Source organism: Muscardinus avellanarius, assembly GCF_963383645.1.
Source record: "Muscardinus avellanarius genome assembly, chromosome: 5".
NCBI lineage: Eukaryota > Metazoa > Chordata > Mammalia > Rodentia > Gliridae > Muscardinus > Muscardinus avellanarius.
In genome coordinates, this window is record NC_137790.1 from 63,576,952 (window position 1) to 63,598,957 (window position 22,006).

Below are 22,006 nucleotides of genomic sequence, written 5' to 3' on the forward strand. Positions count from 1 at the left end.
CCGAGGCAGAATGTGCCTGTTTGTTTGCTTGTTTGCTTTTTAAATACAGCAAAGCGTGTCCATGGAACGTAAGGGTAGTTGGAGAGAAGGTCAGATAACTGGGGGAAGAGGGTATTGTAGGGCTTGATAAGTCATTGAAAAGAATTCATGTTTTGTACTATACTACTTTGTATGTTTTATGGAATACTTTATGTGGGGATATAATTTGATTATTGTAATATACAAGCATAAAATATCCAGGAATGAGGTACTTTTAAGTACATTTTTAGAATTTTATGTTGCATTTTGCTTCAAAAAGGTGTACGCAAGAATACATAGAAGATGACATTTGGCCACGTATACCAGTTCTTTTGTTTTGAACTTATTTTTTTTTAACATAGGTAAATTAACATGGATTTCTCCAAGCTGCCCAAAATACTTGATGAAGATAAGGAAAGCACATTTGGTTATGTGCATGGCGTCTCAGGACCTGGTAAGTAATGTAAAATTGTCTCAAGAGTAGAGTCTAATTTTGATTAGTGTCTTTTCAAGATATTTAGATAGGTGACAAGTTTCTATTCACATATATATGTGTCCATTAAAGATCTCACAGTGGCTCTAAGACTGAAGTAATATCTCCATCCTAAGAACTCACCTATTGTTGATATTGTAAGTTGTTATGAGGTACTACTTTGTGATATCTTTTTTATATTTATATTAGAGAAATATATAGTGTTCAGTTTTACCTGTTTATCTTAAATTTCTTATTAAGTGTGAGGTTAAAAAACTAAAAAGTTTATTAGTGATAGCAGCTTTTGCTCTTTATAAATTCTCTGAATGATTATTTCAGGTATTACATAACCAGATACTTGTTTTCTTATAAATCTCATGCTACAGCCCTTTTTTTTAACCTTAGTCACAGTGGAAGTAATGGGACTGTGTGTGTGTGTGTGTGTGTGTGTGTGTGTGTGTGTGTGTGTGTATAGCAGGCATTGGGGATGGAACCCAGAGACATTTTAACTCTGAGTTAAACCCCCAGCCCAATTTTTTTTTTACTATTATTATTATTATTTCTTATTTGGAAACAGGGTCTCAGTAAATTGAGGAGGGTCTCGCTAAGTTGTCAAGGCTGGTTTTGAACCTGCGATCATCCTGTCTCAGCCTCCCAAGTGTTGGGATGACAAGTGTATGCCACCATGCCCAACATAATGGCACTTTTTAATGTAAATATGCAAATGGAGACCATCAGTCACTGTGCCTCCTTTTCTCCCCAAAAACGATGTTTGAACTTGAGCTTACTTCCAAGTAATGACATTTTGCTGTTTATAATTTTTTTGCAATTCAGTAAAATAGTTTTTCTCTTGATGATCCTAAGGGCCTGTAGAATAGACAGGATAAACACAGTAACTTTTTGAGAAAAGGCAAAAGAACAACACCAGAGTGTAGGTGGTAAAACTGTTCTGTAGAAATATAGTGAACTGAACCAGGCATGGTCACACATGCTTGTAATCCCAGTACTTGGGAGGCTGAGACAGGAGGATCACAGGTTTGTGGCCAGCCTCAGCTACTTAGTGAGGCCCTCCACAACTTAATGAGACCCTGTTTCAAAATAAGAAATAAAAAATAGGGCTGGGGGTGTAGCTCGAAGGTAGAATGTTCCCGGGTTCAATCCCTAATACCATAAAAAAAAAAAAAAAGAAACTGGGCATGGTGGTGCACACTTGTAACCCCAGTATTTGGGAGGCTGGGACAGGAGGATTATAGTTCAAAGACAGCCTAAGCTACTTAGTGAGCCCCTTTGCAACTCAATGAGACCCTATATCAAAATAAAGAATAAAAAAATAGGGCTGGAGGTGTAGCTCGGAGGTAGAATGCTCCAGGACTCCATCTTCAGTACCAAAAAAAAAAAAAAAAAAAAAAAAAAAAGAAAAGAAAAGAAAAAGAAAGAAAAAAAAAGAAATAAAAAATCTGGAACCAAGTTTTAATTGTTAAGTACTTTGTAATAGAGAAATGACATCGTTTTTGGCTTGAGAAATAAATTTAGGTTTTATTAGCTATATTATTTTAGTGTAGCTGTAAGGGTAAATATGAGATGAATATTTATTTTTACAACAGTTTAATAATGCCCATTATGTAGTTCTTATCTATTGTATCAGAAGGCTAAATATTAAGAATAGATTTATTCTTAAATATTTCTAAAAATATGGTAACTTTCTCTCCCTTTCTGAAGATGATTTTTGCTTAATGAGGAAACATAGTCCAAAATAATAGTTCTAAATTTTAGTTCATTTATAAGAAATAAGAGTTCTTCATTGGGACTTTAGTCAGTGGCAGTGGCGGCCGGTTATAAACATCATATGATCTGTGAAACAAATTTATTTATTTATATTTTATTTATTTATTTATTTATTTATTTTTGTGGTACTGGGGGTGGAACCCAGAGGCTTTCTACCTCCGGGCTATACTCCCAGACCTAATCTTGGAAACAGGGTCTCACTAAGTTGCTGAGAGCCTCACTAAGTAGCTAAGGCTGACTTCGAACCTGTGCAATCCTCCTGTCTCAGCCTCCCAAGTGTGGGGATTACAAGCGTGGGCCACGCCCAGCTAGAAACAAATTTTTAGATGCAAGTATGTTTCTATTTAGAGCTATCATTTGTTAAAAACATCTGTCTTCCAGGAGAATTTTTAAAATCACTAGTTTAGCCGGGCGTGGTAGTGCACACTTGTAATCCCCGCGCTTGGGAGGCAGAGACAAGAGGATCGCGCAGGTTCGAAGCCAGCCGTGCTGGCTTAGGAGACCCTGTTTCCAAAAATAAAATAGGTCTGGGAGTGTAGTCCGGAGATAGACGGGCTTCCAGGAACCCCAGTACCACCAAAAAAAAAAAAAAAAAAAAAAATCACTGGTTTAAAAAGTATTAGAAAGCAAAAATATTACTTTTAAGTATCTCTCAAGGGAAATAGTGAAAACACAGCAAACTGATAGTTGTATGACATTCTAAAGCTTTCATTCCAATTTTAAAGGGTTGCTTTTTATTGTTGTTGTTGTTGCTATTTCCAAACCCTTGATTATATATATCATGGTTGATCAAATATACCTTTATACTACCAGGAAAGAGTCCACCATCTAGAACTTCAAATGCCTGAAAATAGTTTTTGTGTATATTATATAAATTAGCACTTAGCCTAACATTTATTGTGTTGACCTTTTTATGACATGTACTAAACATACATCTTGACATGAAATTATAAGTATGTTCAATAGTGGGAGTTTTATCTCTCTCAGGTATAGAGAACAAAGGCATATTATTGGATTAATTGGATGTTTTCATTATTTGTAACTATTCCCAGAACCTTAGAGTCGTAAGTCATCAAAATAGCCTTTTGTTCTCCTCAGTGGTTACAGCCTGTGACATGGCGGGTGCTGCCATGTACGAGCTGGTGAGAGTGGGCCACAGCGAGTTGGTTGGAGAGATTATCCGATTGGAAGGGGACATGGCTACGATTCAGGTGTATGAAGAAACTTGTATCCTTTTTGGTTCAATTTCATGCTAATTCCTAAATGTCGGAATATCAGGATTTAAGCCAATGGTAGAAGCAGCAGCAAGTCATATTAGAATCATGAAATGTGGATGTCATGAAGAGACCTGATTTATACAGGAGTATATTGAACAAAGGGGAAAAGGTACTAAGAATGAGTACTTTTAAGAAATGAGTATTATGAACTGGCCAAGTTAGGAGTACATGGTTAGGATCCTAGTACTTGGGAGGCTGAGACAGGAGGAGTGTAGGTTTGAAGCCAGCCTCATCAACTTAGCAAGACCCTGTTTCAAAGTGAAATAGAGCTGGGGGTGTAGCTCAGAGGTAGAATATCCCTGGGTTCCATCCCTAGCTATAGCAATCCCCAAAGCCCCCCTAAAAAGTCATAGTCAGATATTAGAAATGAAAATTCATATCTTGGATATCTTTCTAGAGCTGTTCATAGAAACTCTCATCCTTTGTTTACAACTAACATACATTCTGTTTTAAAGGTTTGCCATAATTTATTCATCAATCTTTTTTTTTTTTTTTTTTTTTGGTGGTACTGGGGATGGAACCCTTCTACCTCTGGGCTACACTTCCAGATATATATATATATATATATATATATATATATTGGAAACAGAGTCTCTTAAGCCAGTGAGGCTGGCTTCGAACCTGCGTGATCCTCCTGTCTCCGCCTCCCAAGCGCAGGGATTACAAGCATGCATCACCACACCCAGCACTATCAACAGTGCTACAATGCAACTATGATATGAATTCATGCCAATTGTATTTTTAGGTTAAGTTTTATCAGTTTTTAATTTTGATAGCCAGATATGGTGGCACATGCTTGTAATCCCAGTCCTTGGTAAGCTGAGACAGGAGGATTGTGGTTCACAGACAGCCTTAGCTACTTAGTGAGGCCCCCCACAATTTAGTGAGACCTTGTTTCAAAATAAAGAATAAAAAACAGTGCAGGGGGTGTAGCTCCGCGGTCTAATGCCCCTGGGTTCCATCCCCAGACCTGCAAAAAAAAAAAAACAAAAACAAAAGGAAAAAAAAGAATTAAAAATAGGGCTGGGGGCATAGCTCGGAGGTAGAACGCCCCTGGGTTCCAACCCCAGTACCCCCCCACACACACACACACACAAAATTGATATTGCCAGATTGCTTTCAATAAAAGTTTTATTAATTTTACTATTATCAACAATAATAGAGAACAAGGTATGGGCACTGTGCTTATTTACAGGTTTTATTCTTTTCCTTTCAGAGCTACTTCCTTAGTTCTTAAGATTTTAATTTTTTGTCCGGGTATTATTACCATTTTTAAAAAATGGCTATTCTGTAGTGGTAGGTTTGAAATGATTAATTAATAAAAGGCTTTTGCTTCTATTTTAGCCCTCTGGTTCTCTAACTGCAAAAACACTCTGGGTAGCTGCAACAAACTCATGTGTTGCCCCAACTATTTTAAATGTTTGATGTTAACACAAGAATATCAGACATTTTGTCAGAGACTATATGAACTAGCAGTTTGAGGTAGTAAACAGTGTCACTATTTTGCTGCATCACTTTCTTGTCAATGAATTCACATCTTTGCTAAGCTGAGTTTTTGTTGGTTCCTAAGCTAAAAAGCAAATATATGGCTGGGCGTGGTGGTGCACGCTTGTAATCCCCGTGCTTGGGAGATGGAGACAGGAGATTGTGCTGGTTCGAAGCCAGCCCTGCTGGCTTAAGGGACCCTCTTTCCAAAAATAAAAAAGTATAAAATAGGTCTGGGAGTGTAGCCCGGAGGTAGAAGGGCTTCCAGGAACCCCAGTACCACCAAAAAAAAAAAAAAAAAAAAAGGCGAGTATATGAAAATCAATGTGGAACAAGATTCCAATCTGATTGCAAGGTTTGGAAGTTATGTAGAGCCATATAGACATAGACAATTTATTCATAAAATATTATGGTTACTTAGGGATGAAATTATATTTTTTCTTTCAACTTAAGTGTAGTGTTCTTTATTCTTTTATTGCTACTTAGGATGTGTGTGTGTGTAGTTATTAAGTTGGTTGAGTATAAATAATAATTGGAATTGGTAAGGTATATCTTTTGTTCTCAGTTACTATGAAAGTATTACTGGAACAATAAGAAAGCTATGAACTGAAAAAGTTTAGAAAACTCTGTGTTAGCTGCTTAAATGTCATTTCCCTTTTAAACTATGATAATTTCTATTAATAGTATTTTTAAGCTTTCAGAGTGAATTTTCCTTAACCACTGTCTAGCTGGTGTATCTGTTGGAGACCCTGTACTTCGTACTGGAAAACCCCTCTCAGTAGAGCTTGGTCCTGGCATTATGGGAGCCATTTTTGATGGTATTCAGAGACCTTTGTCAGATATCAGCAATCAGACCCAAAGTATCTACATCCCCAGAGGAGTAAATGTGTCTGCTCTTAGCAGAGATATTAAGTGGGACTTTACACCATGCAAAAACTTACGGGTATGTCTGTGTAAACTAGACTTTCTAAAGTGGGTGAAAAAATGTGAATTGAATGTTTAGTGAACTATTTTGTACTCTTAGTCCAAACAGAAGTAGACTACAGAAACATAGTTTAATTTCTTCTTAATTGCACTATATTGAATATGATAAGTGAAGCAAATGGTTTGAGTTGTAGCAGTAGTTGTGGATCTACTTGACATTCATTTGAACATTAAACAGTACATCTATTTGTTTTATAGGTCGGTAGTCATATCACTGGCGGAGATATTTATGGAATTGTCAATGAAAACTCTCTCATCAAACACAAAATCATGTTACCCCCGAAAAACAGAGGAACTGTAACTTACATTGCCCCACCTGGGAATTATGATACCTCTGTAAGTATTATTTGAACCTTATTTCACAGAGTGGGCTGTTTATATATGATAGTTGCTTCTATTTTAGTGCCATGCATAGTTAAGGAATTGACATTTAATATATAGATTTTGGTTTTTTGTTTTTGTTTTTGTTTTGGTGGTACTGGGGTTCCTGGAAACCCTTCTACCTCCGGGCTGCACTCCCAGACCTATTTTATTTTTGGAAACAGGGTCTCTTAAGCCAGCACAGCTGGCTTTGAACCTGCGAAGATCCTCCTGTCTCCACCTCCCAAGCGCGGGGATTACAAGCGTGTGCCACCATGCCCGGCTCCCAGACCTATTTTATACTTTTTTATTTGGGGACAGGGTTTCTTAAGCCAGCGTGGCTGGCTTTGAAGCTGCACGATCCTCCTGTCTCCGCCTCCCAGGCATGGGGATTACAAAGGCCACCATGCCCGGCCTATAATGTCTTTTTGTGTGCAGACCTTGCACATGCTAATCAAGTGCTTTACCACTGATTGACATCCCCAGCCCTACACTTTTTTAAGGATGTTTTCTTTGGATTTGGAAATACAAAAGGTAGAACACAGGTTTCTTTTTTTCTTTTTCTTTGCTTTTCTTTTTTATTTTTTTTTGGTAATGGGGGTGGAACCTGAGGGCATTCTACCTACAGACTACACCCTAACCCTATTTTTTTTTATTTTTTAACAGTGTCTCACTAAGTTGCTGAGGGCCTTGCTAAATTGCTTAAATCTACAATCCTGTCTCAGCCTCCCAAGTACTGAGATTACAGGTGTGTGCTACCACACCTGGCTACAATGATTGTTTTTGTTTTTGTTTTTGGTGGTACTGGGGGTGGAACCCAGGGGCTTTCTACCTCTGGGCTATACTCCCAGACATATTTTATATTTTATTTGGAAACGGGGTCTCATTAAGTTGCCAAGAGCCGCACTAAGTAGCTAGCTGAGGCTGGCTTGGAGCCTGTGCGATCCTCCTGTCTCAGCCTCCCAAGGAGGGGATTACAAACGTGGGCCACCACGCCCAGCCTTACAATGTTTCTTTTTAAAGAAGTATAATATTTTTCGGGACAGGTGTGGTGGTGCACGCTTGTAATCCCCGCGCTTGGGAGGCTGAGACAGGATCGCACAGGTTCGAAGCCAGCCTGGTGCGCTAGCTTAAGAGACCCTGTTTCCAAATAAGAAAGTATAAAAATAGGTCTGGGAGTGTAGCCCAGAGGTAGCAGGGTTTCCAGGAAGCCCAGTACCACACATACAATACTACTACTACTACTACTACTACTACTACTACTAATAATAATAATAATAATAATATTTTTCTACCTTAACTAATGCTATGTTTATTTAAACCCCTTATTCTCAAGGCATAGGATGAATAGACATTTATTTTAATTGTCAGTTAATATTCACATAATTAATTTTATAAAACTGTGAATTCTTACTTTTGGTGAACCATTTAAAACTTAGTGTTTTAATTTTATTTATAGTTACATACTATCAATTACAGTAGACCCGTAATAGTGTTTATAAGGTAAAAGATAACTTTATTAAGATCATTATACCATATAATTTTCTCCCAATAAAATGTGATGAGGATAATTTTTAATCATTTCACAAGAATAAGTCTATGCTGTATAACATACAGAGAATAAGAGTTAAGAGTGCAATTCTGGTCAGTCATCTAGCCTTACTTACTAGCTTATACTCACTCTTTTTAAATGGAGAATCCACTCTAAAGCAGATAGATCAAGTTCACGTCTGAAGAAAATTACAGTTTTGTATAGGGCCCTGGAGTTATTTGCGAATAGTTGAAACCATCTTAATGCTCACAAATTAATCAATATTACTTATTTCCTTTTTGCTCTACTTCTGAGGTAGACTCCCAGCCCTATTTTATTTTATGTTTTAAAACAGGGTCTCACTAAGTTGTGGAGGGCCCCACCAAGTAACTGAGGCTGGCTGTGAACCTGTGATCTTCCTGTCTCCTGTCTCAGCCTTCCAAGTGCTTGGATTACAGGAATGTTTGCATATATATTTGAACATAATTCAGAACAAATGATTTTAACTCTTTAAATTATAAGCTACTTAAATTTAATGATAAGCAATTCTAATATAATCATAAGAAAGATAAACATGGTATTGGTAATTATATTGATAGTTATAATTATAGTTGTGTGTGTGTGTGTGTTTTACTGGGGATTGAAACCAGGGGCATTCTACCTCTGAGCTACAGCCCCAGCTCTATTTTATTTTTAATTGTTAAACAGGGTGTCAGGAAGTTGTGGAGGTCCCCACTAAGTAGTTAAAGTTGGCTGCAAACCTGTGATCTTCCTGTCTTAGCCTCGCAAGTACTGGGATTACAAGGGTGCGCTCCCACACCCAGCACTTAAAAAACATTTAACTTAAATGTTTTTAAACATTTAACTTTATTAAATATTTTAAAGTTCGTAACATAGGTATTTTCATTAAAAGATCATTATAATCAAGTAGGCAAATTAGAGATTGGAAAATCAATATAAAACTCTTCCCTAGTCTCAGGAATATCTGGTTGTTTATCTTTTAAGACTTTCTTATTCAACTATTTCTCTTTTGCTTAATATACTCCTTTCTAAAAAAAACTACTACTACATTTTTTTAATCATAAAAAATGGTGCACCTGAATAAAACACTCTCTCTCTCTCTCTCTCTCTCTCTATATATATATATATATATATATATATATATATATAAAATAACATTTATATGTAGAGAGATTTACAATAAAAAGTATAAATCTCCCTTTTCACTTCATCGTGTGCTACCTTCTATCCTTAGGAGGAATCTTGGGTAACTTAAATTTTGGAGGAGGAGCCAGGCATGGTGGCACACGCTTGTAATTCCAGCATTCAGGAGGCTGAGACCAGAGGATCACGGTTTGCAGATAGCCTCAGCTACTAAGCGAGGCCCTTCGCAATAGAGTGAGACCCTGTTTTGAAATTAGATAGAATAAAACAATAGGGCTGGGGGTGTCTTTCGGAGGTAGAATGCTCCTGGGTTCCATCCTGGTACCGCAAAAAAAAAAAAAAAAAAAAAAAAAAAAAAAATTGGAGAAGGAAACATTCATAAATTTGACTGCATTTAAAATACTGCTGTGTTTTTATAGGATGTTGTCTTGGAGCTTGAATTTGAAGGTGTAAAGGAGAAGTTCAGCATGGTCCAAGTATGGCCTGTGCGTCAAGTTCGGCCTGTCACTGAGAAGCTGCCAGCCAATCATCCTTTGCTGACTGGCCAGCGAGTACTCGATGCCCTTTTTCCGTAAGTTTGAGACTGTTCTACAGTTTTCCTTCATAGTTATTATATATGCTTCTCTTTTCATTATCTTTATAGGTAAAGATTTTGTGTGCTTAATATTAAGCCAATACTTATTATATTCAAACCACTGAAGAGTTTTCTTTTCTACAGATGCAAACAGAAACATTCTTTCCTTTTTTTTTTTTTTTTTTGTAGCACTAGGCATTGAACCCAGAGGCATTCTACCTCCAACCTCCAAGCTATACCCTCAGCCCTATTTTTTATCCTTATTATTTTATTTTATTTATTTATAATTTTTTTGTGTGTGTGGTACTGGGGTGAAAGCCAGGGGCTTTTCTACCTCTGGGCTATACTTCCAGACCTATTTTATACTTTATTTGTAAACAAGGTCTCACTAAGTTGCTGAGAACCTCACTAAGTAGCTGAGGCTGGCTTCGAACCTGTGCGATCCTCCTGTCTCAGCCTCCCAAGTGCTGGGATTACAAGCGTACGTCACCACACTGGCTAGAAAGCATTATTTCTGAAATGTTCTCAAAAATAAAATTTAGCCGGGTATGGTGGTGCATGCTTATAGTCCCCATGCTTGGGAGTCGGAGACAAGAGGATCACGCAGGTTCAAAGCCAGCCTCACTGGCTTAAGAGACCCTGTTTCCAAATAAAAATATAAAAATGGGCCTGGGAGTGTATCCCAGAGGTAGAAGGGTTTCCAGTACCACCAAAATTAATTAATTAACTAATTAATTAAAAACAATAAATTTATAGTCAGGTGTGGTAGCACACACTTGAAATCCCAGTACCTGGGAGGCTGAGATAGGAGGATTGCAGGTTGGCGGCCAGCCTCAGCAGCCTGTGAGGCCCTTTGTAACTTAATAAAAGAATAAAATAGGGTATGGCATGTAGCTCAGAGGTAGTCTGGATTCAATCTCCAATACCAAAAAAGTAAATTAAAAATATAAAATTTCAAGAATAGTATCTGTGCCAAAATAATGCAGTCATTTTTCTTACATTATTCCAGAATTATTAAATGTTTGCATGTTTATTTGTTTGTTGTTTGTTTTCAGTACTGGAGATGGAACCCAGGGGCATTCTACCTCTGAGCTACACCCCCAGCCCTATTTTTTATTCTTTTTGTTTGTTTGTTTGTTTTTTGCAGCACCAGGGGCATTCTACCTCTGAGCAACACCCCCAGCCCTATATTTTTTCTTTTTTTTTTTTTTTCTTTTGAAACGGTCTGAGTTGCAAGGGGCCTCACTAAGTAGCTGAGGCTGTCCTTGAACTACAATCCTTCTGTCTCAGCTTCCCATGTACTGTGATTACAATCTTGTGCCACCATGCCCAGCAAAGTATTGTTTATATTAATTGTTTCTAAAATCATTTGGGCTCTGTATGCTGCCAGCAATCTTTCTTAATATGTAGTATTTTCTATTTTCTTTTTCCTAAAAACCTCTCTCTTTTTAAAAATCTTAACACTTACCATATCCTGCTTTATTTTTAACAAATGACTTCATTTAATTCACAGAAAATACTGAAGCCATGAGACAGGAACTGACTTGACCACCAGCAGTTTCACTTTTTTTTCTTTTTCTTTTATCTTTTTTCTATTTTTGGTGTTGCTTGGGATTGAACCCAGGCTTTATCCCTGCTAAGCAGGTACTTTACCACTGAGCTACATTCCCACCCCTTCCATGTACTCTTAATGCAGTCTCTGACCTTTCAAAACTGTTCTCTGCATTGTACTTGCTATTACTCTCTCATTAAGAGCACTATTCTAACTGGGAGTGAAGTAACCCCAATATTTGGCAGGCTCAGATAGGAGGATCTCAGGTTTGAAGCCAGTCCAGCAAGAGTGCCATAGTGTTCAATGCCCACTACCACCAAAAAAACCTCTACCCATTGACTCTTCTTCTGCTAATCAGCTTAGACTCCATAGACTATCATTCTTGTAAACATATTTGCCTGTAGTGTAATAAATCTTGCTCTCTGCATGCCGTCACAGGACATTGTTTTCTAACCTCACTACCGTGTAGCAGTCCTTCTGCATTTCACAGAAATGTTAAAATTCTCTTGTGTTTTCCTCAGCAGCTGTTTCAACCTGTTCCACTTGCCTTGAATCTTCAGCTTCACCCTTCTTTAACTTTATTACTCTCCTGACTTTTTATGTCCATGACTCTTACGTGCATGTCTGTATCCTAGACCTCATTTGCTTCTGAATGTCCTAAAAGTGCCTCAAAATCAGCATGTTCACAACTAAAATCTCACCACTCCCTTTTCTTTTTTTGGTGATACTAGGAGTGGAACCCAGAGGCTTTCTACCCCCAGGCTATACTTCCAGACCTATTTTTATATTTTATTTGGAAACAGGGTCTCACCAAGTTGCTGAGAGCCTCACTAAGTAGCTGAGGCTGGATTCGAACCTGTGCGATCCTGTCTCAGCCTCCCAAGCGCAGGGATTACAAGCATCCGCCGCCACACCCGGCTACCACTCTCTTTTTAAAAACTTTTCTTTGTTGCCTCTTCACAAATGTCACTATCATCCATCAGTGGATGCTAATCTAAAATTTGTGACTTTTCAAGGACAAGGGATCTTACCCTCCCATAGCTAGCTGTTTAACAGGGCTCCTACTCTGCTTTCTAAACTGTGTGTAGGAGGAAGAGTCACTGGGGATTGAGCTAAGGGCATTCTACTTCTGAGCTACACCACCAGCTCTATTTTATTTTGAAACAGGGTCTCCGTTGGTTGCTGAAAGTCTTGCCAACTTGCTGAGGCTGGCCTTAAACCTGTGATTTTCTTGTCTCAGTCTGCCAAGTACCGGGATTATAGGCATCTGCCACCGTGCCCAGCTTAAATGTTTTTATCTGTATATTTTTTTGGTACTGGGGATTGAACCCAGGGATACTCTGCCTCTGAGCTACACCTCCGGCCCTATTATTAATTTCGAAACAAGATCTCACTAAGTTGTGGAGAACCTCACCAAGTTCCTTTTTTTTTTTTTTTTTTTTTCTTGGAGGGTCTGGGGATGGAACCCAGGGGCATTGTACCTCCGAGCTACAACCCCTGCCCAATTTTTTATTCTTTATTTTGAAACGGTCTCACTGAATGGCAGAGGGCCTCACTAAGTAGCTGAGGCTGTCTGCAAACTGATCCTCCGGTCTCGGCCTCCCAAATGCTGGGATTACAAGCTTGCACCACCACACCTGTCCTCACCAAATTCCTGAGGCTGGCCATGAACCTGTGATCTTCCTGTAAGCATTGTCACCACCCTGGCTTATCTATATCTTTAATTCCTTCTCTGTTGCTATAATTAAAACTCTCACCCTAACTTCTGCAACAACCACATTTAATCAGATGTCCAGTCTTCAGTTTTGCTTTCTTTCTAGGTGGTTGTCCATACTTCATAGTGGTTCATCTAAAAACACATATCTGATCCTGCAGTGTTTTACTTGACACTCATAAGGTGTTCGTCATTTCTCGTAAATACACAATCATTAACTTCTTACAAATCTACCTGTGATGGGGCTTGCTTACTTCTCAACACTGACTCAGCCACTTGGCTGCCAAATTACGACCTTCAAGGTCATCTTCCAAGCATGTTGAAAAGAATTTTAACTCATGGTTTGTCTTGCTACTGGACCTTTGGGTCTGTTATTCCCTCTGATTGGATTGTTATTTCCCTTTATCTGGCTAATCTCTATTTTCTTTCATGTCTTACATACTTTTAAGAAGAATTTCCTAACCCCACTCCAATACACTGTAGACTTTGCCCTTTCTGTACCACTCCTTCAGTTCTCTGTGATATAGAATTTACAAAATGTGCCATACCCAGTCCCATCCCCAACCCAGATTAAAATTATTTTTGACAGAAGTATGCAGAGAAGTGGGACATGTCTTCTCAATCTATCAAGTAGAATGAAAAGTTTGGAGGAAAAAAATGAATGTGTTTTAGTTTTATATTTTAAAAAATCTGTTATTATGATTAAGGATGCCAATTTTATGACAAAGCATGGTATTACAGAGACATTCCCCTTAGCATTAAATCCCATTCTCCTCCCCAGACCCCCCACCCACACACAGAGTGACAGTGACATCTATTTTTTTTTTTTTTTTTTTTTTTTGGCGCGTCTGGGAGGGAACCCAGGGGCATTCGACCTCCGAGCTACACCTCCGGCCCTGTTTTTTATTCTTTATTTTGAAACCAGGTCTCACTGAGTTGCAGAGGGCCTCACTAAGTAGCTGAGGCTGTCAGCGAACCAGGATCCTCCAGGTCTCAGCCTCCCGAATGCTGGGATTACAAGCGTGCGCAACCACGCCCGGCTTCTAATTTCTTTATTTCCTGAAGAGTTTCTCTCTCAGCTGCCACTTTTTAGGGAAAGGCTGAAAGTGGCAGCTAATTGGTATCATAATCACCAGTTGCTTTACCGGTTTATCCCACTGGAATCAGACCTTTGTGATTGCAGAAATATTGCTATATTATTGGTGGTTATCTTCCAGTATCACAAGCACAAGTTTTAGTACCTAAAAAGCATGCAGTAAATACTGGATTGATAAAAGGGGATTGACAACACCTCAACAAAATTCTGTTTGGTAAACTTTATACCAAGACATGAATTTCCTAGGTTTTATTTTTTGCCTCTGGAGATAAGTTTTAAAAATTGTTTATACTTTAGTTTTAGTCTCACATATTGTAGTTCATAGTGATACTGAGATACATACACACAGAACTTGGTGGGCTCCCCCTCCCATCTCTTCTTTCCCCCTACAGAGTACTGAGCTTGGCATTGACATTCTCACTAATGTACATAATGTCCCTGGCAGTGTTCCTTCACTGATCCCCCCTCCCTTTTCCTGGCCCACCTCCCTGGCTCCACTGGAGATTCTCTCCATTATCTAAAGTCCTTCTTGTATCCTGGTTACTTCTTAGCTTCTGCCTCTGAGAGAAAACATAGCAATACTTTACTTTCTGTGACTGGCTAATCTCACTTAACAACATTTTTTAGGTCCATCCATTTTTGTACAAATGGCATGATTTTGTTCTTTATTGCTGAGTAGAATTTCATTGTGTGTATATCTCATAATTTTGTAATCCATGAACTAATTTATATAAGCATTCAGAACATCACTAGAAATATTTATCTTATTATTTTCATATTCCTCTTCTGGGTGCCTTTAGGAATATACTTTCACTTTCAACTATGAAGACGATAGAGAAATAATGATTTTAAAATAGTATTATAGGCATAAAATAGAGCATCTATCCCCATCTCTAGTTCTTGTATATGTATGTATAGATGAAAATATTACAAAGCGTTTTCTTTGTATTTTTGCTTCACTTTACTTACTTTATTTAATAGTATTTGTTAGTTAGTGGAGTAATCTACATTTGATTTTCTTTCCTTAGGTGTGTACAGGGAGGAACTACTGCTATCCCTGGAGCTTTTGGCTGTGGGAAGACGGTGATATCGCAGTCTCTATCTAAGTATTCCAACAGTGATGTGATCATCTATGTAGGATGTGGTGAACGAGGGAATGAGATGTCTGAAGTTCTCCGGGACTTCCCAGAGGTCTGTATATGAAAAAATTCTAATAAAATTCTAGAGAAAATCATGTATCAACTTTCATTGGCAATTAATAAAGCTTTGTATTGGGTCTGGAGAGATGTTTTTAAGAAACTTATAAATAATGTTTATGATTAATTTATACAATTAAGGAAAGGAATTTGAATTTTTCAAAGTCAAACACTTGAAATTTTCTCTTTGTGGTCTGTAAAATTTTCTTCTTATGCCGGTTGTGGTGGCGCATGCTTGTAATCCCCAGGCTTGGGAGGCAAAGACAGGAGGATCACGCAGGTTCGAAGCCAGCCTTGCTGGCTTAAGAGACCCTGTTTCCAAATAAAATATAAAAAATAGGTCAGGGAGTGTAGCCCGGAGGTAAAAGGGTTCCAGGGTTCCATTCCCAGTACCACCATTAAAAAAAAATCCTTTTTATAAAATAATGGATTTCATTTATGAAATAGAAATAGTATATATCTTCTTAGTATAACACTTTGAAGAAGGGAAGAGAGGTTGGAGTGATTGAGATTATTACTTTGGGAATACTAATTAGAAGGATTAAATATGAACAGGTTGTAAAAAAGAGTGGTGGGGGGCCAAAATGTTACATTTAGAAACTGGAAGATGACCTGTGAACTTTTTTTCTTTTTTTTTTTTTTTTAACCTCCAGCTAACTATGGAAGTCGATGGTAAGGTAGAATCAATCATGAAGAGAACAGCTTTGGTAGCCAACACCTCCAATATGCCTGTTGCTGCTAGAGAAGCCTCTATTTATACTGGTGAGTTATGAAATAAAAGCAATTAATACCTTTTTTTTGGTACTAGGGATTGAACTCAAGGACATCCTACCTCAAGCAATACTACCAGCCCCTCCCAACTTTTTGTTTTTGAGATAGGCTCTTGCTAAGTTGCTGAGGCTGCCCTCAAAGCTGTGATCCTTCTGTCTCAGCTTCCCAAGTACTAGGATTACAGGCGTGTGTCACAGCTCACAGCTAATATCTGTTCTTAAGTTTAAAACTAGCACCAAACTTTTCCAAAGAACTTTTTTTTTTCATTCTGTAATGCAACCACATTCTTAAGATTTTAAGAAATCTTTTCCTTATTATATCTTGAGAATAAATGAATATTAAGTCATTTTTAGAGATGTCCAATCTTCTTAATGATCATAAAATATCTTCTACTTTTTTTTTTCTTTTTGTAGTACTTGGGATGGAAAAAGGAGCATTCTACCTCTGAGCTACACCCCTAGCCCTATTTTTTATTTCTTATTTTGAAACAAGGTCTCACTAAGTTGCAGAGGGCTTCACTAAAAACCTGCGATCCTCCTCCTGTCTTAGCCTCCCAAGTTACTGGGATTACAAGCATGCGCCACCACACCTGGGTTTATCTTCTACATTTTTATCATTATAAATTTTACAATTGGTCTGTCTTTAAATACACTACAACTTGAATTTTAGCTTTGAATTATGGTGGGTTTTTTTTGTTGTTGTTGTTGTTTTTTGTTTTTTGGGTTTTTTTTTGCAGGTATGGGAATGGAACCCAGGGACATTTGACCTCCAAGCTATACCCCCTGCCCTTTTTTTTTTTTTTTTTTTTTTGGTGGTATTGGGGTTCCTGGAAACCCTTCTACCTCCAGGCTACACTCCCAGACCTATTTTATATTTTTTTAAATTTGGAAACAGGGTCTCTTAAGCCAGTGCGGCTGGCTTCAAACCTGCACGATCCTCCTGTCTCTGCCTCCCAAGCGCGGGGATTACAAGCGTGTGCCACCATGCCCGGCCTGCCCTATTTTTTATTCTTTATTTTGAAACAGGGTCTCACTAAGTTGTGGAGGGCCTCACTAAGTAGCTGAGGCTGTCCGCAGACTGCGATCCTCTGGTCTCAGCCTCTTGAATGCTGGGATTACAAGTGTGTGCCACCACACCCGCCTCTGAATTATGGTATTTTTGACTAGGGATATAAACGATAGGAAAACTGATGTTTTAATACATTACCTTCCATCTCTTTTTCTACTTTTATCCCAGCATATAGTACTTTTACTTCTATATTTTCAGAACTTACTAAATTTATATTTTTCTTGAAAAATATATCCGATATTTAATTTAGCTTTGGATCTACAGTAAAATGGAGTTAATTCTCACTGACAACCCTCTGGTTTTAGTTTCATTTATTCCTTGTTTGGCTAAAATTTGCCTTCTGGAAGTTTTTTCAAGAAAGGTTTATGGAAATTATGTTCCTTGAATTTTATTTCTTCATAAGATTTTTTTTCTTTTCCTGTTGCCTTTATACTTTAGTAGTAGTTTGAGTAGAAAATTCTTAGATCAGTTATTTCTTATGATGGTAGATTTCACTTATTGGGAGAAAGATAAAACAGGTGAAACATTTATTTATGTGAACTTTCATAGACTTTATGGTCAACTATAGTAGTGATATTTCTTTTTTCTTGAAATAATGGATTTCATTTATGAAATGGCAATAATGTCAATTCAAACTTCAACAGTAGTTCAGCTATGTGTAAAATTCTTGAATCACCTGGGCATGGTGGCACATGCTTCTCATCCCAGTACTTCGGAGACTAAGACAGGAGGATCATAGGTTTGAAGTCAGCCTCAGCTACTTAGTAAAGCCCTCCACAATGTAGAGAGACCCTATTTTAAAATAAAAAGAATAAAATAGAACTGGAGATGTAGGTTGGAGGTAGAATGCCCCAGGGTCAGTCCCTACTACCGCTAAATATAGAAATAAAATTCTTGGATCAATATTTCTTTCCTTCAAAACTCTTACTCTAGCATTAAATGTTGGGGAAAGATTTGAGACTTACCTTCTTTCTCCTGTTAGAGTGATTTTTCTCTTTGCTTAAAATTTTTCTCTTGAAGTCTTATAACTTTATTAGTATATGTTTGTTACAGTATTGATAGTTTTGATTAACTTTTTCCTGAAATATGGTATAACTTTTCAATCTATTTTATTTTGGAATTTTTCAAAATATTTATTTTGGAAAAATTTCAAAATATTTTATTTTGGAAGACTTTAGAATTGTATCTGAAACATTTTCTCTTTCATTATGACTATCTTTCTAAAACACCAGAGAGACATACTAGATCTCCTTAATCTTAAGTAATATTCTTTCTCCAATCCCTTATTTAACCTTTTGCCTATATACAGGATAAATGGTGCTAATTATATGTGTTGCTTCAGATGAAACATTTAGTTTTCTAATACTTTTTCTGTGTGTGTGTGTGTGTGTGTGTGTGTGTGTGTGTGTGCGTGGTACTAGAGATTGAACTCATAGGCATTCTGCCTCCAACCTGCACCACCCCCGGCCCTTTGTTTTTTGTTTAGAACCAGGGGTTGCTGAAAGTCTCCTTACTTGCCGAGGATGTCCTTAAACCCTTGATCCTCCTGTCTCAGCCTCCCAACAGCTGTGCACCACCACACCTGGCTTCGTGTTATTTTTCTTCCAGTTCTTTGTTAAGTTCTTCTCTCTCATTAAACATCTTATCTTGCTCAATAATCTTTGAGATTTCATTTTATAATAGGATGCATAATTAAAGTTTTTGGTTTTTTAAGTTAATTGTGGTCAGTTTCCTTTGTTTCTTGGCAAGTTCTTTTGCTGTCATTATTTTCTCTTCTACCTTATTTTTGTTTTATCTTTGTTTAGATATCCTACATGATATTCATTACTACTATTACTCATCTTTATAGGAAGTGCGAGGGGCTGGCTATCACTGGTCCAGGGTAGCAATAATTCTCCATGGTAACCTTCATGGTGAAATTTGTTGTGTTACTTTTGAAAAGTAACTAAATAAGCTAATTAGTTGAGTTTTTATGTAAACATGTGTGTGATCTCCAGTATAAACAAACTACATTTGGAAATTAATTTCAGACTTAATTACTTCTACAAGAAATAGAAGGGAAAGTGTTTCTTTCTGTTTTTTGAAATGTGTTGTATGCCAGAATAGGCTAATTATATCAAATAATTCTAAACATGTAATTGCTCATATATAATAGAAAATTATTTCAGGGGCACTTTATAAAATGGTTAGGGCCCAAGGTAAAAAGAGCTCTTCCATTTTTAACATATGGCTTCCAGGACTTCTGGGAGTTCTCACCATTTCAGTAGGCAGGAAGGAAGAAAGAATATGGGAGAATTTTTGACTTGTCTGGCCATGGAACACATCATTTTTTACTCACATTCCATTAGCAAGAGTCAGTTGCGTGACCATATGTCAATATGGAGATGCTAAGAAATACACTACAGGTTTGTGCTCAGTCAAAGAGAAAGAACACATTTTGGAGGAACAGCCAGCAGTCTACCTCATGTAGTTAATGCTTTAAAGTTTTCTTAAGGGTAAAAAGGTCAAAATTTTATATTCTAATACTGTAAACTTGTAATACTCTTCCCAATTTAGGCATTACATTATCAGAATATTTCCGTGACATGGGCTACCACGTCAGTATGATGGCTGACTCTACTTCTAGATGGGCTGAGGCCCTTAGAGAAATCTCTGGTCGCTTAGCTGAAATGCCTGCAGGTAAGTCTTAATATTGTTTATCAGGTTGGCATAATGATATAAATTGGGGGGCTGGTTTTGAACCATTTAAAATATTTTTCTTTTTGTATTTTAGATAGTGGATATCCTGCATATCTTGGTGCCCGTCTGGCCTCTTTCTACGAGCGAGCTGGCAGAGTGAAATGTCTTGGAAATCCTGAAAGAGAAGGGAGTGTCAGCATTGTCGGAGCGTAAGCACCCAATCTGTTTACTTTTCAAAAGAAAAAAGTCATTGAGTTTAAAGGGGAGGATATTTAACTTCCTCTGGAAGCAGGGCTGTACTCCAGTGTCTCCCACAGAGCTTCAGAGAATCTCTTTGAAAATAAACAGGCCATCTCTGCGTGTTCAGGTTCTATAGGTGTGGCTTCACTAATTTATTATGTTCAAGTCATACTATTTTAGGAATAATTTAGAAAATTATAGACATGTTGAGATAGTATCATGACAAAAACAACATTCACAATTACTTCATAAGGCCATACTTAGTTCACAGTGCATTTGTGTTCTTTCTGCTGCATTTATGTGATTAGAATAATGAAACTTATTAAAATAGAAGATTGTGTCATTTCTTATACTGGAAAGTATTCAATAAATGTTATTCTTATTTACAACTTAGTACTAGCTTATGTTTAAGACTTTTAGGTAAAGTTTTTCTTTCCAGATTTTATTTCATTTATTTCTAAAGTTCTTTATATAAAAAAATTAGGGCTATGGGTATAACTCAGTAATAAAGCATGTAGTTAGCATGCAAAAGGCCCTGGACTTAATTCCCAGCACCAAAAATAAATGAATAAATGAAAAATTATTTATGTTAAAATAAAATTGACTTTCAAATGTTAAGCATATCTAATAACAATGTTGTTTTTTTTTTTTGGTTTTTTTTTTTGTTTTTTTTTTTTTTTTCAGAGTCTCTCCACCTGGTGGTGATTTTTCTGATCCGGTGACATCTGCCACTCTTGGTATTGTTCAAGTACGTCTTTCCCAAGTGTAGTCAACTCTAAGCCTCTCTCTTCTGCCCCCTCTAGCTATTCTAATACTATCCAAGTCACCATGAAGTATTTAATTTTGTAACTAAAGAGTAGGCAATGACAAAGTATGTTTTCACAATATCCTTAACACTGAGAGCCTTTAGTAATGTGTTTTTTCGTAGGTCTTTAGGCAGGGTTTATAATAAACTTAATATATAGGGGAAAATACATGCAGGTAGCAAAGTTTTATTAGTGTTCAAGTTATCCTTTCATTTAAATTGGAGTGACCCTAGGTATGGGAAACTTTATAGGAAAAAGCAAACTTTATACTGATAAAAATTCATTTCTTTCTTTAGTAAGGTCCAAGGCAGAAGATCCTATCAGAAAATGACTCTCTTTCATTCAGTCATGTTTGGTATCCATCTTGTGGTCAGCCATTATTTAACCTAATAATCACCTGGCTGGCACAAGAATAAACCGTGGAGAATGCACATCCATGTCTTGAACTTTGGGCTCAAAAGTATCACATACATTCCACCATTTGTTTAACTACACACCGATGAAAGCAAAACTGGAACATGTACTTTATGCCCAGGAAGTTGCTTCCTTATGACAAGGAAGTTTGGCTACTAAAAGAAACCTAAGTAAAAGACATGTGTGCATCAGAACTATAGTAAAAAGAAAAAATAGTTTCTATAAATGAATGAATCGTAATATATAATATATATATATATTTCATGTGGAAGAACCAGAATATTTACCTATGCTTCTGCCAGTGTTAGGTGAAATGGCAGAAGATACCAACTCTCAAAGGCTTTAACATTTGCTAAAACTTTGAGTAGTTAATTGTAGGGGAGGGTGGAACAAAGTTAGGAATGCATAAAATAACTGAATATTTGGCCTCTGAAAAACGTCAGCTGGGAGTGATACCCCTTGTCTGTAATCACAGTACATAGGAACATGAGACACAAAGATAACCGATTTGAAGCCAGACTCGGCAACTTAGCAAGACCTTTTCAAAATAACAAAGGGCATAGCCCAGATGTAGAATATCCCTGGGTTCAATTCCCAGTACAAAAAAAAAAAAAGTCAAATATTTCTGCCTTGGCCCTTGATGATAGCAAACATAATTTAATGAGAACATTTAGAGGTTTGTAATCGAGGAAAGAATCTGTTTCAGAAAGCCTTTTCTGGAATCTGTTAATATGGTACCATATTAATCTTCAAAAAAGTATTTTTTTTGTCACAGTCCACACTAGTAAAGAAATTCAGATAAAATTTGAATTTGATTTGT

The 22,006-nt window shown here is 37.2% G+C and overlaps 1 protein-coding gene across 1 annotated transcript in view; it reads left to right on the forward strand.

Moving 5' to 3' along the window:
* Positions 1-390: 390 nt before the first annotated feature.
* Positions 391-22,006, forward strand: part of ATP6V1A (ATPase H+ transporting V1 subunit A) — a gene marked incomplete at both ends in the record, with an annotated part of 32,127 nt that continues 10,511 nt past the window's right edge. The window contains 10 exons of the mRNA XM_080695722.1: positions 391-472; positions 3,374-3,502; positions 5,766-5,980; positions 6,220-6,357; positions 9,496-9,647; positions 15,041-15,203; positions 15,862-15,970; positions 19,604-19,726; positions 19,821-19,935; positions 20,651-20,714. Coding sequence (XP_080551848.1) covers positions 391-472; positions 3,374-3,502; positions 5,766-5,980; positions 6,220-6,357; positions 9,496-9,647; positions 15,041-15,203; positions 15,862-15,970; positions 19,604-19,726; positions 19,821-19,935; positions 20,651-20,714 — 1,290 coding nt within the window. The remainder of the gene's footprint in view (positions 473-3,373; positions 3,503-5,765; positions 5,981-6,219; positions 6,358-9,495; positions 9,648-15,040; positions 15,204-15,861; positions 15,971-19,603; positions 19,727-19,820; positions 19,936-20,650; positions 20,715-22,006) is intronic.